Source organism: Calliopsis andreniformis, chromosome 3 (genome assembly GCF_051401765.1).
Source record: "Calliopsis andreniformis isolate RMS-2024a chromosome 3, iyCalAndr_principal, whole genome shotgun sequence".
Taxonomy (NCBI): Eukaryota; Metazoa; Arthropoda; class Insecta; order Hymenoptera; family Andrenidae; genus Calliopsis; species Calliopsis andreniformis.
Window position 1 is genome coordinate 22,414,728 of NC_135064.1, and position 14,440 is coordinate 22,429,167.

General features: G+C 36.8%; 1 protein-coding gene across 2 annotated transcripts; it reads left to right on the forward strand.

Moving 5' to 3' along the window:
* Syt1 (synaptotagmin 1) lies at positions 1-12,483 on the forward strand. 2 transcript variants are annotated; one of them, XM_076375274.1, is made up of 9 exons: positions 1-240; positions 7,796-7,913; positions 8,006-8,131; positions 8,935-9,080; positions 9,168-9,260; positions 9,689-9,883; positions 9,962-10,138; positions 10,447-10,698; positions 12,289-12,483. In XM_076375274.1, the coding sequence occupies exons 2-9, from the start codon at positions 7,799-7,801 to the stop codon at positions 12,481-12,483; spliced, it is 1,299 nt and encodes a 432-aa protein (XP_076231389.1). In that variant the 5' UTR covers positions 1-240; positions 7,796-7,798. The 2 variants fall into 2 exon arrangements, with proteins under 2 accessions (XP_076231389.1, XP_076231388.1); XM_076375273.1 differs by having other exon boundaries at positions 2-240; positions 9,162-9,260.
* Positions 12,484-14,440: the final 1,957 nt, after the last annotated feature.

Below are 14,440 nucleotides of genomic sequence, written 5' to 3' on the forward strand. Positions count from 1 at the left end.
GGCGCACTCGTGTCCCACCTCGAGAGACCGTGCCACCGATAGATTTTCCACCGTCGTCGATGTCACAAGGCGTATAACGATGCGCTTGTAAAACGCGACGCCCGTGTTCCTTGCCTTAACGAGACTAGTTTTACCGAAGTCCGTATTCGAAGCGCCTGGCCCGTGGAACGACAGATTGAAGAGGAGAAGGTCAGAAAAGGAAACAACCCCCGTTCGCGAGCAGGCAGCCGACAAACCACCGTGAGTAGCATTCTCGAAGAGGGTGTACCACCTCCTGACATCCCCCTTCCTCGAGCATTCATTACGTATCTGTCTGGTTTTCTTGTGTCTTCTTTTTTTAATGGAGGGATTTTTGGATTTAGAGGTGAGAGCTTCTTTTGGTGACAGATTTTTTGTTACCGTTTTCTCGGGGGCCACCCCGGGGACTGCTTGGATTTTTAGGGTTTCTGGAGGCTGTTTGGAGGAATGTTTTTTTCCGATGAGAGTTTATGTGGGTCGTTGGTGGTATTCGGTGTGATTTTTTTTGATTTTTGTGTGTGATCACCCTAGCGATTACCCTTATCGCTGACCTCCTTCCGTCTTTTCACCACCGATAGAGATCGTAACTCGTTTCACTCTCTGTGCACGGGCGGAGATTATGGATTTCTCGAGCTGTCCTATGAGAAAGCTATTTTTGGTTCCTCCCATCGCAAACTTTGGTCTTTGACAGCTTTTACTTTTGGGGGACTTGAGAGGCGGTCTTAGAGTCCTTCTGTAATCTTCAGAATATATATTATTCTATGAGAATGCTTCTTGTTTTTGTGGATGTAAGGCAAACGTCGTGATTTATATATTTCTATTCTCGGCATATTTCAAGGGGTGGTGTTCTGAATTCTGTACAAGAGGACCTCGATTAATCAGCTTAGAAATAAAGTCAAAGTGTTCAGTTAATTGATGATTCTTTTCATTTTTTCATTTTATTTGCAGTACTGTACTATATAGGAATGCACTTTTATTGCACTGAGTAATTGAAACCTAAATAACAGAGAGTGTGGACATTGGAGATTCGATTAATCGAGGTTCTACTGTATATACTACGAACTTGCATCTCGTACTCTCGGTTTCAAAGGAAAAGTTCCTTTACTCCAACCTTCTATCAGAAATATAAACTCCAACTCCTATATGTATCTCAGTCGTTTCATTAACTCAACTTCAGGGATTCACAACAAAAACACTCTCGTTAATTCGTGCACTTTTTAGAAAAAGGGAAAATACTCTAGCATTTTTATACCTCGTTCAGTAAATTAATGTTTTTTAAAAAGGTATTTATTATGCTAAATTTATCAAATTTTTGATGATTGGCTATAGGTTCCATTACATATTGAGACTCTTCACTGAAGGGTATTTCTGTATAAAAGTCGTAAAATTTATCGAGCGTTGTTTCTGTTAGGAGTTCCTCGATATTTCAAGATACGAGAACGTGACTCCTGTTGTTCTGCCTTGCAACTATAGACTTCATCATTGCTTTCCACTGTCAATGGCAGGAATTTAGATACGTACATGCATTTCAAAAGCGACCCAACTCAAAAAAGGAAGTATTCTATACTTTTACAATGCTTTATAGTATGCTTTATCCTACGCTTTTTAGCATACTTTGAGAAAGTATATTTACTAGGAAAAACAAGAAACTCATGAACTTAAAAGACAATTGCTTATTATCTACCAATATTATCTAGGTATTCAAATACTTCAACTAAAGAATAATTTTTCCACTTTCTCCTTACTTTCAACAAATAATTTCCAATCCATACATTAAAATTTCCTCAAACATTCTCAACAATATCCCACTCAAATTACCAAAACTTCTCCACCAAACAGCCCCATGTTTACCAATCTGCTTCACTATCGTAACCAAGAAATCTTTTCCCACTTTTCTCACGATTTCTACTGAAATTCCATCACTTTCTAAATACCTCCACCTACGTAAGACTCCCTCATTTAAGCACCCCATCCTTTCCAAAACGTCTCCCCTTGCGCCCCGTGACGTCTCTTTGATACAGAGTGCTGTCGTGGCTGCTGTTTACGACCGTGTGCCAGTCAGTCGACCACGTTTACCCTGGAACGACGTCGCTTCCCCGATTTCACCCTTCCTTTCCCATCGATACCCCCGAAGCCAGCCTCGTTACGAAACGTATCCCTGAAAAGTTCAGCGAGCAGTCTGGTCGATCGATTTTTCTCCGACATACCGATGCGAAATATGCTTCCAATTTTCTCAAGTGTTCGAGGCATCGGTGCGCCCCGATTACTGTTTCTGATCCCTCGTCCAAACAACCTGGACTGTTGAATAGATATCGACGCTCCCGACGATTCCCTTTTCACTGACTTATTCACTGCCTTATTCACTGCCTTTGTGATCCACCTGGCACGCTTTCTCGCAGCGAGTGCTTTCGAGTTGATTACCGAGGGAGGCTAACGAGTTCATAAATGAGAAATTTCGTGGGCTGTTTGGCATTTCAATTATGTCTGTCGTCAGTGATGCCCAGAGAGGCTTCTGTGCTTGATACGACATCGGGAATTGGGTCTGTCTGGCAATCGGCGAGATCGATTGTTCTTTTGAGAGTAAATGGTTGGAGAAGTTTGATGGGCCTTGATGGTTTATTTGGGAACTGATCTTTGGGGATATGGTGGTTTTTGAATGATCGTATTTGGAGGATGTGGGACTGGAATTTGGTGAGGTAGCTTTGTGCAAAAATTGTTTGGTTTTGATGGTGTCGGGTAGGTACGAGAGAGTGATTTGATATGCTTGATAATGAGTGGAACAGAGGACAACATGAGGGATTCTAAGATATAATCAGTTTTGTAATAAGTGTATGGGGTAATAAATACACATGGAAGAGATCCCATGGGGACTGGTCCAAGTAAAACAGAAGAATAATTTCTAACTTCTAAATATTCCAATAATTTACGTGCGTATTTACTTATTTTATTGAATTACATTCTCACAAACACTCACATAAGCTGTGGGAAGTTTTGAGCATAAGGAATAATTTTTTTACATTTTTAACAGCTCTGGAAAGACACAAATCTAATCTGAAAAGCAGTTTTGTTAATATAAAATTGTTTTAGAACGTTTCAATTTTTAGAAACTTAGAACTGCTCTCCTAAAAAGTTTCGAAAATGTGATTCATCAAAGTCTTCTCCTGTGGTCCTTTTTTTCGATCATTAATTTTGATATTTTGCTTCACTGTGATTCTCTATTGTAGTGATCGTTCGTGTTGGTTTTTATTCCCTTCAGTTTTGATTGTAAGTGAATAGTGGTTTATAAAAGTGTGGTAGTGTTCAGAAGGCGTATCTGTGGGGCTGAATGAGTCGGATGTCTGTGTTCTCCGTGGTAGTTTCCGGCGCCACTGAATCGCAATCGACAAGCTAATCCTCCATTGATTCGAATGCACTGTGATTCTATCTTTCTTAATGGAAATGATTTTATCGTTATGAAATATTCTTTCAACGTGTCGCTCGTTTGTCGCGACAATGACGCAAATAAAAAATCGTGACTGGGAAAAACAAGATAATATCGAGCAGTAAAAATACATTTTCTCCTATACCGAAACTTAAAACTGGCAAATTTGAAGTTATACGATTTTAGGACCTTTTTATATCTAGGAATATGAGACGTACAATTATTTTTCTTAATAATATGTTAGTTAAACTGTTATAATAAGTGGGATGTTGAAGCGAATTATTTATATCGAAAAAGGCAGTGTATTAAATGCTTATAAAAAACAGTAATCTGGGTGGTGGACCATTTTGTAATTCGAGAGACACGAGGAACTTGATATGGTGATTTAAAAAATCAGGAAGCATCTCGAATCAATGAAAATTAACTTAATTACTTGTTACGTTAGCTAGCAGTGGTTAATTTGGTTTGAGATAGACGTAATTACTAGTCTCTCGTTTTAATTACTTTAATGTCTCTCTTTCTTAAGACGAAGCAAGTTAATCTGGTTTAGTTGTCTTCTAAGGTTTCATGCATTTTTTAATAATTCTTTATTACGGTAGAAGGAATTCGGTACTATTTATTCAAAGTAGCTAATATTATTTTTACATTATACTAATTAGCGTTAACAGAATATTAAAAAGAATTTTATCTAAAATTAGAAAAGAATATAGTATGCATTTTATTAAAGAAAAAGAATAGAATTTTCCATAAAATCGTCAGTTTACCAGAGACACTGTGTTGTCTCGTAAAGAAACAGACAGCGCGCAGTGAAGAGAGATCTTCATGAACAGACAAGTGATCAATGCAAGTGAAGTACCGTGCTAAAGCTATTTATACAACTATACAAAATGACGCGTTACCAGTGGACTTGAAATGATCAAATAAATACAAAAAATATAAAAAAAAGTTTTTACAAACTTTTTTAACAAAAACCTCACAATTTTCAAGTACTTTGAAAACTTCGATCACAAAAACTATACGTTAGCTACGAACAGACTTTATTAAAAGGAAAGTCGTCATGTCTTTTAACTGTAAAACGCCAATAAATTCTTATCGCCAAGAAAGGAAAGAGAATTCGAACAAACTATCTCGAAATAACCCCATGTGACAGCGATTATTTTTAAACGAGTTAAAACGCAGCTATAGCCAGAGCTGTCTCGAATAAATATGGAAAAGTATCTTCTTCGTCCCCAGAACATAAGAATATCCAGACAGCTATAGATTCTAAAGTCGTGGTTAATATTATTGGACCAGTATCTATAAGTATACGGCCGTATCGATTCGGGCTTTGACTATGCACTTGTAGCGACGATGGCACGACGAACACCACTGATCCAGAATACATTACTCTGGATACAATGGTAACGAGAGGCAGGGGTGATAAAATCTCGAGAATAACTTTTTACGGTTCTGTGGATCAGTGATGCACCTCTATACTTTTAGAATAATTTGAAATTTATACTTTGATCTCTTGGTAATTAGTTTTTAAGTTCGTTACCCTATTTTTTATATAAAACTTGAGAAATAGCAAAATTCAAATTGAGTAACACCAAGAATCATCTTCCTCTCTGCTATCTGTATTATAATTTAATTTGCTATTAAATTTTCACGTATTTTCGTTGGGTTATTCAAAATCCAAACTATCCAGAGAATCGAAAAGATTTTAAAATTCGATTCGCCTGGAACCAAAATGCATCGTCAAAGGAGCATGAATCGCTCAGCGTGGAAATGCAAATCCACGAGGCTTTGCAAGCTCTTTCAATTACAGCCGTAATAACATAGAGCTATGGTCGAACGACGTTTGACAGTGGGACGTATGGTTTACTGGTGAAACGAGAAAGTACACGCCATTTCTCTGATTAAAGAGTGCCCCTTCCGGAAGATACTCCAGTCATCCTTCCTTTTCAGGTTTTTAAATGTCCAAAGACTTCAAAGAGCGACTTAAACGTCTGTTTTCGTGACCGCAAAGGGGCGTTGAACTTTCCTCTAAATTAATTACGCTTCAATGCTTCTGCGCGAAATTCTCTCTTAAAAGTCAAAAGTCTATAGATGTTCATAATAATCGTTTGCACTTATATTTTTTTTAATTTTATCAAGTAACCAATTTTTAAAAAATTCCTTCTAGGTATTTTTATTTTATAATTACTGTTAATAGAGTAGAATAAGTAAGAGACAAACGATGTTAAAATTTTTCTCCACTATATTTTTTTATTAACCCCTGTACACTGGTTGAGTCTACTTGACCCAATATTCAATTAAAAATTTTTTTAACCTTAATGTTTTTTTAGCTAGGAATTCATTGCGTTCTTAAAATAGTATTTAATATGTATTTCTGCAGAGTAGTTATTGGAGCAGTGTGCAAAGATTAATGGTTAAAAAAATAGAGTCCCTCTTTTGGAGAACGCTTGAAAGGGTGTTCTATGTAACTTGGGTAGAAGTTAGAAGCCTTAGGCACAGCGTCGGTTTCTTTCAATAGATTTCACACTTTCTTCAAGGGTCTTCAACGTCCATTGTTTAGTGCTAACCATAAAGAATCGCGAATGCTTCAGACTGTCCACTGTGTTATGAAACTGCGCTAGAGTAGATTCCAGGTGGAGCGTTTAAATCCTATTGAAACATATCCCTATTGATTTTACACACATCCCTAGTATATAACGTGATTCTGGAATAGGTGGTCAAACTTCAGCAGCGTACTCTGGCCACCTTTAAGGGTGAAGAAAACTCATATAAGCATAAATTTAATACTCATTCAAATTTGAAGCTCTTATTAAATTCTCAACTTCTCCAATTTTAGACTTCGACTTTTCACTAAAATATATTCCATATCACAGCCTTTTCAAAATTTATATACAGTGGTGGACAAAAGAACATTTAAAAAGTATAGGAAACAAAGAAATGCCCTAATTTTACACAAAGAAATTGTGGAGTATTTTTGTTATATAAAGTAAGGAGATATTTCAGTCTACTGAATCTCTTCAATATGAAATAAAATATTTAATATAGAAACAGACCAGTTCTAAACAAATACTAAACTCTTTTTGTCCACCACTGTAGAATCTAATTATAAAAAAGAATATTTTCTTTTATTATCAATTCATAGCTAAATATTGTTTTCGTGATAGAACTACTAGTTTAATATTCTTAAAAAAGGAGAAGCATCGAAGCTCATAAACTAGATTGAACAACAATCTGTACACAAGTTTGTGTTCCCACGTAATGGTTGAAGAAGTGATTAGGAAAAAATTGATGCAATTATTCCGTGGTTCAGGATAAAAGCCTCGATCGTGACGAGAAACTATCATTACAACTAAGTGGTTTGTCGATCCCAGGAGGGTTGAGCGACACGTGAAAGCTTCGAAATACGATACCCGTTTGCACCCACGTGCTTCTAACGCTACGCAGTAGCCAGAACGTATATGCTTCATTGCCTCAATTTCTAACATGTTCTCTCATCATGAAAAAAGTATATGTATACCGATAAAGTGTTATGTAACCCAAGTAAAATGAGATAAATAATAATTGTAGTGAGATGATTTTAGAGAGAAAGGAGCAATTGCCTGAAGAAGAGAGATAATGTTGAATAGGAAAGCAAAAGAAGAGTGAAACTATTATTAAACGTATAAACATGCAATGTTTAACTGCATTTTAACTTTTCTGATTTTTTATAGATCAAGATTTCATAATCTGTTGTATTTTGTGCGCGTTCTTCGTGATATGATTCATTGTTAATATTTAAGTAAATAATATTGTAGATTTTTTGAGTATTTTGAATTTTATATTAAAAATTGGTATTTTTTATGATACTACTCGAAAGAAATATTGAGGTATTTAAAAAGTCCAAGGTTTTTTAAGGAAACATAGTGCTTTTAAAAATTTTTCATAATTCGATTTATTGATAATCCAAACATGAGGAAAGTTGACTCATAATCTTTTCATTACAATATCACGAGGATTTAAAAGATTATATAGACTGTTGCAGTACACAATCTATATAATAGTATGCGTAACGCACACATTTGGATCAAGTACGCAATGACGATGATACGCATGCGAACTTGATCTCCAAACGCGGAAGTACTCTTTCGATTGCAAAACATAGCAGTGTGCATAGAAACATCGTAACTCATGTCCGTCCTATGCATTGCAAACTAGTAACACGATTTTCTGCAAACCACACAAAATTTCGACGCCATGTAACTCGCCATAATCTCCATCCAATTTTCTGTGAGTTAGTAAAACACTTCCTATATCCTACTTATGTTGCATTAAGCTTGTTATATTGCTCTTACTTACTATTCTTTATTTTTTTGCTTTCAGAAAATGCCTGCCATCACCAAAAGAGAAGCGGAGAAGGTGCCCGAGGAGAAGCCCGAAGAGGAGCTCGTCGAATCGACGTTAAAAACCCTCTTGAGCACAGACGTAGAAATAAAAGATGGTAAATGATAGCCTAGACAATTTTTCTTTGCTATAGAAATTGGGAGAAACTTTGGAAGAGTTATTGCAACTGACTTTTCTCATATTTCGCAGGGACGGAAGCGGATGTGGTCACCGAAAGTGCAGGGCAACAGTTCGAAAATAAACTGGAGAACCTTGGGAAAGAGATCGCGGAGGAGATGGGAATTCCAACATGGGCGCTTGTAGCGATTCTAATAGGTAATGGAGATAATGTCTGTCAGCGATTCACTGTTGTTAACTCTTACTACTAACAAAACGAAATTCACAAGGCAAAATAACATAAAGTGAATTCATATTTTTTTTAAATCTAAGTTCATTTCTTCACTGAAATCTACAAGACAAAAGTAATTGTGCTTTTAACGAAAAAAGATTAACTGAATGGTATTTTTCCCTTAAAAAGAAGAATATAGGTACACGTGACTTTTACGTCGCAACCACATATATTTGGAACATAATGTAACACGTGGCTCGTCCTTATAAGACAAAGAAAAAAATGTAACTTTGAGGCCCAAAATAACAATCCACTATCAGGGGTGGATCCAGGGGTCTTTCTTGGGGGGTAGTTTATATTTCAATATTTCTATCTGACACTACAGACTAAATAATTAAATTCACATTAATTATTTACACATTACATGTACACCTAACAAATCTATCAAAATGTGATATAATATTTTTAGATATTATCTCCCTCTGGATCCACCTCTGTTAACTACCCAAAATACTAACAACTTTCTAAAACTTCCAGGACCACCAGACACCCCAGAATACTCTCATTTCTCAGCCTACTGAATAATCACATGATTTACTCTGTTCCAGTTGTACCAATTCTCGTTGATTAACATATCACTAGATTTCCACAATATTCACAAAACATTCATTTACAATAGCCCGAGTAAACGGCGCTTTAACGACAAAAGTACTCTTACAATTTATCCTAAATAGTGAGTACAGCTTCTGCGCGCTTTTAACACATCGCATGTTCTTTTTCGCTTGAATAGCCGTAGGCGTAATAGTTCTCGGAATCTGCTTCTGCTGCATAAGAAGATGTTGTCGCAAAAGGCGATCCAAGGACGGGAAGAAGGGCCTGAAGGGAGCGGTGGACCTGAAGTCCGTGCAACTACTGGGCAGCACGTACAAGGACAAGGTACATACTCGGTGTTCCATGATTATGTGTAGATTTTAGACGCACATTCTACACTCGTGGAATCCACTTCCATATGTTAAGGTCCAGCCGGACATGGAGGAACTGACCGACAACGCGGAGGAATCGGACGAGGGTGAAAGCAAACAGAGTGAGGTGAAACTCGGGAAGCTTCAGTACAAGGCAAGTTCTTAATTCCTGATCTAATCTGTATCTTTATTCGATTATGTTGATCTAGTCGAGGATACTGACGAGTTGATTGATTTTATGAAACGACTGTGAGGAAAATCGATGGTAATTATTGGAGAATTCTTCTTCTAGGATTTCAGGAAATTTGGGGAAATTATTATTGAAGACTTTAGTTCATTTTTTATAAGATAAAGTATTCGCTTTTCTTGATTTATGAAGAGATTTTAAAATTGTGGTTCATGCAATATCTACTTGTTTATTAATATATTAAGTATTGTGTAGGCTAGAAAGAATTGAACACATTTGTTATCCTTTTTTTCTTAGTTAAAGAACTGAAAACTTCCTCGGATTCAAGTTTTTTAGGGTTCTACATTAAAAATTGAAAGCTTCCTAATTTTCATACAAAAATTCACTAATTACAGCTGGAGTACGACTTCAACACAAACGCGCTGGCAGTGACAGTGATAAGAGCTGAAGAGCTGCCAGCCTTGGACATGGGTGGCACGTCCGATCCGTATGTGAAGGTGTATCTACTGCCTGACAAGAAGAAGAAGTTCGAGACGAAAGTGCACAGGAAAACACTGAATCCTGTTTTCAACGAGACTTTCACATTCAAGGTTAGTGGTACTTTTTTCCTTAAAGTTTTGCCAGCATTTCTTCCATGGAGAACTAACGAAGAACATTCCGCTTTTTAGGGCGTTCCTTACGCGGATGCTATGAACAAAACGCTTGTCTTTGCGATCTTCGACTTCGACAGGTTCTCCAAACACGACCAGATCGGTGAAGTGAAGGTTCCTCTTTGTCAGGTCGATTTAGCTCAAACAATTGAGGAATGGAGAGAGCTACAGAGCGTCGAGGGTGAGGGCGGTCAGGTGAGCTGATTTTGAATAATTTATTCATTAAAGTGAGAAAAATATCTGGAGTCAATTTAGTTCTCAAATGCAGATTGAATTATAATATAAAAGATAGTCATAAATAAATTACAGAAATTGATAAGCTGAAAAAATGGAAATATTATATTGATTACTATTAATCATTTTTTATTATAGAAATTTAAGACTGCTCTGACACTCTCAGAATTAAAGAGTTTCAAAAATATTTATTTTTGAAGACATTAAAAAATGGTGATGGGAATTGAAAAAGATGGTAACGATATTTACCTGAGTTTTTTTATTTATAGGATAATAAACTGGGTGACATTTGCTTCTCCCTTCGATACGTCCCAACGGCTGGCAAGTTGACAGTGGTTATTCTGGAAGCAAAGAACCTGAAGAAGATGGACGTCGGCGGTCTCTCAGATCCTTACGTAAAGATTGCTCTGATGCAGAATGGAAAGAGATTGAAGAAAAAGAAAACGTCCATTAAGAAGTGCACTCTTAATCCATATTACAACGAATCATTCACGTTTGAGGTACCCTTCGAGCAGATACAGGTAAGAATCTTTCCTGTTTACCTACTATTCCCCTTTATTTTTCTATTTTTATTTGAGACTCAGCCCACACAAGGTAACAGTTACAGTACACGTACGCTAACGCTTTTTTCATACTCTTGCGCAATCAGTTAGCACACGCTTATTTCTTTCAATTATTTTTTGAACAGATACAATAATCTATTCAACAATTTTTAAGCTATTTATTTATTCATATTTTTTGTATCCTAATAATTAGACTGCGGATACTTATGCATTTATGGGAAATTTAAGTGTGCATAAAAATACAGAATGGTTATAATATATAAAAATATATACAAAATATTCAAAATAGAATAAATATTATGATATTTAAAGACTGAAGGGATCATATACTGTAGTTTCAATTATTTTTATAATATTTATGAAAATTTGAATTTATATAAATATCTGCAGTCTACGAGATAAGGGATAAGTAGTTGTATTTGTTAATATTTTTCATTGCAAACGGACATCTTGAATTTTGTCTACAGCTATGGTCAAAGAAGTTTAATACAATGATCTGTGTATGCAAAATATGTTCAACCCTGCATTATTTATTAGCTGAAATATATTTATATTACTATTTTTATATATCTAGTAGAATTTGCTGCGCTTCAGTCGATTAATTTTAATAGTAATATTGGCACCTTTAGTTTGAGAAATTTCTTAATCATATAATATTTCTGATACGTTATAAATTCTAAACTTCTTCTTGACCAGCACTGTATAATTAGAATTTTAAATATTAGCACTTTGCTTAAGCTTAGACTTTTTTCAATCTTAATTACATTAAAAGCTCAAAGTATCAGTACAAACTTAATGCTTAAAGATAGTAGGGACCAATAAACCCTTCAACGACGATGAACGTTTTCCTCCAAAACTACTATGCAAAGAGTAATAAAAATTAAATCATTAATTTTTAATGGTTTAAATTACTACGTATTTTATAAATACTAAGAAATTATTTAGAAAAATTATATTTGACAGTGGTGTAGGAAAAATGGGAATCCATGTAACATATATAGAGTCCGTCGCTGAGGGTTTTAAATATTAGGGTGGAACGAATAATTCTACATAAATTCTGCTTCAAGAAAAAGCAAGGAAAATTGGATATTCAAAAAAATGAAACCATACAAGATTTCTTAAGAAATAATGTATTGTTAAAAACCAAGAATTAAATCTTTAAGTCTGTTGAGGCACTTTAACACAACCCTGCCTCTGCAGGATCACAGTCCAGAAAATTACAAGCAAGGTTTTGTACTCACGAAAAACCAGTCCAACTTCTTTCGTTCCACCTTAGTAAGCCAAACATAAAAAGATGCTCCGTCTGTGATGCACAATCTCTTCATAAGTCGACAACAGTGCGCAGTGTTAAGCAGAACACCGCTTCTCCATATCACTGCAGCATTGTCTGTACCATAGACCTTATGAAGCGACCTCCACCACCCCAGAAGCCCCATCTCACCGACTTCCAAATTCTCCCGTGTCTCCCCCGTCCCTCCGATCCGAATTCTATGGTGTTTAACGTTTCCCCCCCTGGGACAACGCATTAACACGTGATTTCGGGTTTAGAAAGTGCAATTGGTTGTCACGGTAGTCGACTATGATCGCATCGGCACCTCAGAACCCATTGGGAAGGTCATCTTGGGGTACAACGCGAACGGAACAGAGTTAAGACACTGGTCCGACATGTTGGCATCCCCGAGACGTCCTATCGCTCAATGGCACACGCTTAAGGACCCTGAGGACGGCGACAAGAAGGACTAAGACCGATGACAGTAATGTTGAGTCGTAAGGTAATGCACACCAAAGGTTCTAAGCAGATACGACAAATGTACAGAAGCATACTTATTTCCGTTTTCCGTTCGTTTTGCGTTTCGCTTTCGCGCGATCCCCCTATTGGACCCCTGCCCCCTCCGAGTCCAACTTAACAAAAAAGAAAAAAAAAACTATACATATTACGATTATATTTTCCAACGACTATCCGTGGACAATGTACCCCGCCGAGATTCGAGGCGGGATTTCTCTGGACGAAAGATAAGAGAGAGAGAGAGCGAAACAGATGTAACCAAGAGAACAGGAAAGAGAGAGGAAAGATGATGGAGAAGAGAGAGAGAGAGAGAGAGAGCAGTGATCTCTTCGAGCAAACCGATCGTTCATTCGCAGAAATAGTTGTGCGTGGAGAAAAGCGAAAGGGGAGAACGAGGAGAGACAGTGAGAGAGAGACATGTGCGACAGAGAAAGAGCGAAAGGTAGAGCGAGAGGGAGGGAGAGTAACTGCGAGAGAGAGAGAGAGAGAGAGAGAGAGAGAGAGAACGAGCGAAAGAGAGAGAGAGAGTGAGAGAGTAAAAGAGATAAAAGAAGATAAATACTTTTAGTAGATATTAATAATCTATTAAACTAAAATAAATAACAATAAATACCAGCAAAAAAGATTTTAGTATTAACAGAATATGTTCTCATGGAGTGTAGCGTCTTGTATATACGTATTGTACCTACTATAACTTCTCTCTGTAGACGTAAATAATTGAATGATTTCAAGTAACGCGACCTCTTTCGAAGTATCCCGACGAAGCATTGAATATTTGCATACGCGAGGCTCCAAACTTCCAACGTTACGTATATGATAAGCAGCGTTTCCTTCTGTCGCTTGTTCGGAGGCACGTTTGATAAAGCGTTTGATAAGATAGCAGCGTTATCAGTCTCCTTAGAAATTGTACGGGGTGTCTCCAAACATGGAGGACAGTTCTGGAGGGCGGGTTTTGGGTACGAAGGCATTGAAAGAAGTTCGTGTCCACGACACCTGTATGCGAAAAAGCTTGGCTTTTTATTTGCATACTATTTTCTTAATGTATACGGCGTGATAGTCTCTTTAGAAGAAAGAGGTAAAGTACAATAATAGTTTTTTTTGTTTTAGTAAAATAATTGTTCCTTTGCTCACGCGTCATCGCGTAAAGCGTCTGTGTTGAGTTGCTGTTGAGTTTTAGATGGGTAGCGAAAGGGCTAAGATCCATGACCTGAATCTCCAAAAATGTTCCCTTTTTATATTTTTAGTAATTCGCAGCCAGCACTTCAATCCATACAAAATAGTGTATAATTGAAAAACTAAGCATTCAATATGTGCATATGAACATTTTTCACTGTTTGCATGTTTAGAATCTACTCTCCAATAATGTGCCACATGTTTGAAAACACTCTGTATATTTATACGTATGCGTGTATTATACACATATGTGCGTCCTGTGTGTATAGTATACAAAACATATATATATAAATAGATAGATATATAACGTGTACAACGCCGTAGATCGTCCTGAATTTGCGTGAGTAGAAGTGTAATTATGTTCGTGGACACGTTCGGCGAGATTTGTACAGATCGATAGCTGTGCCCCTGTAAGAGAATGACACGATTGATTATAACAACGATTATATTGTAATCAATACACGTAAACGGTTACGAAACGAGAGCTGTTCATTATCACGAAAAACCAAAACGTCCTGTAGCTTATTTAGTTCTCTGTGTCCCTTCTTTCACGCGACCCAAGCTTCTTTCATTCTTTTTCATTACATTCACTTTATTTATACGAAGCAAAGGTCATCTCTGGTTCACATGCAAAAAGGCAATGCTTTTGATCGCGATACCTTCGTACAATAATGACCTTAGGCTATGCGCTACCTGTACAAGGGAACCTTGTATTTCGAAACGATCGAATGCCAGTGCGCT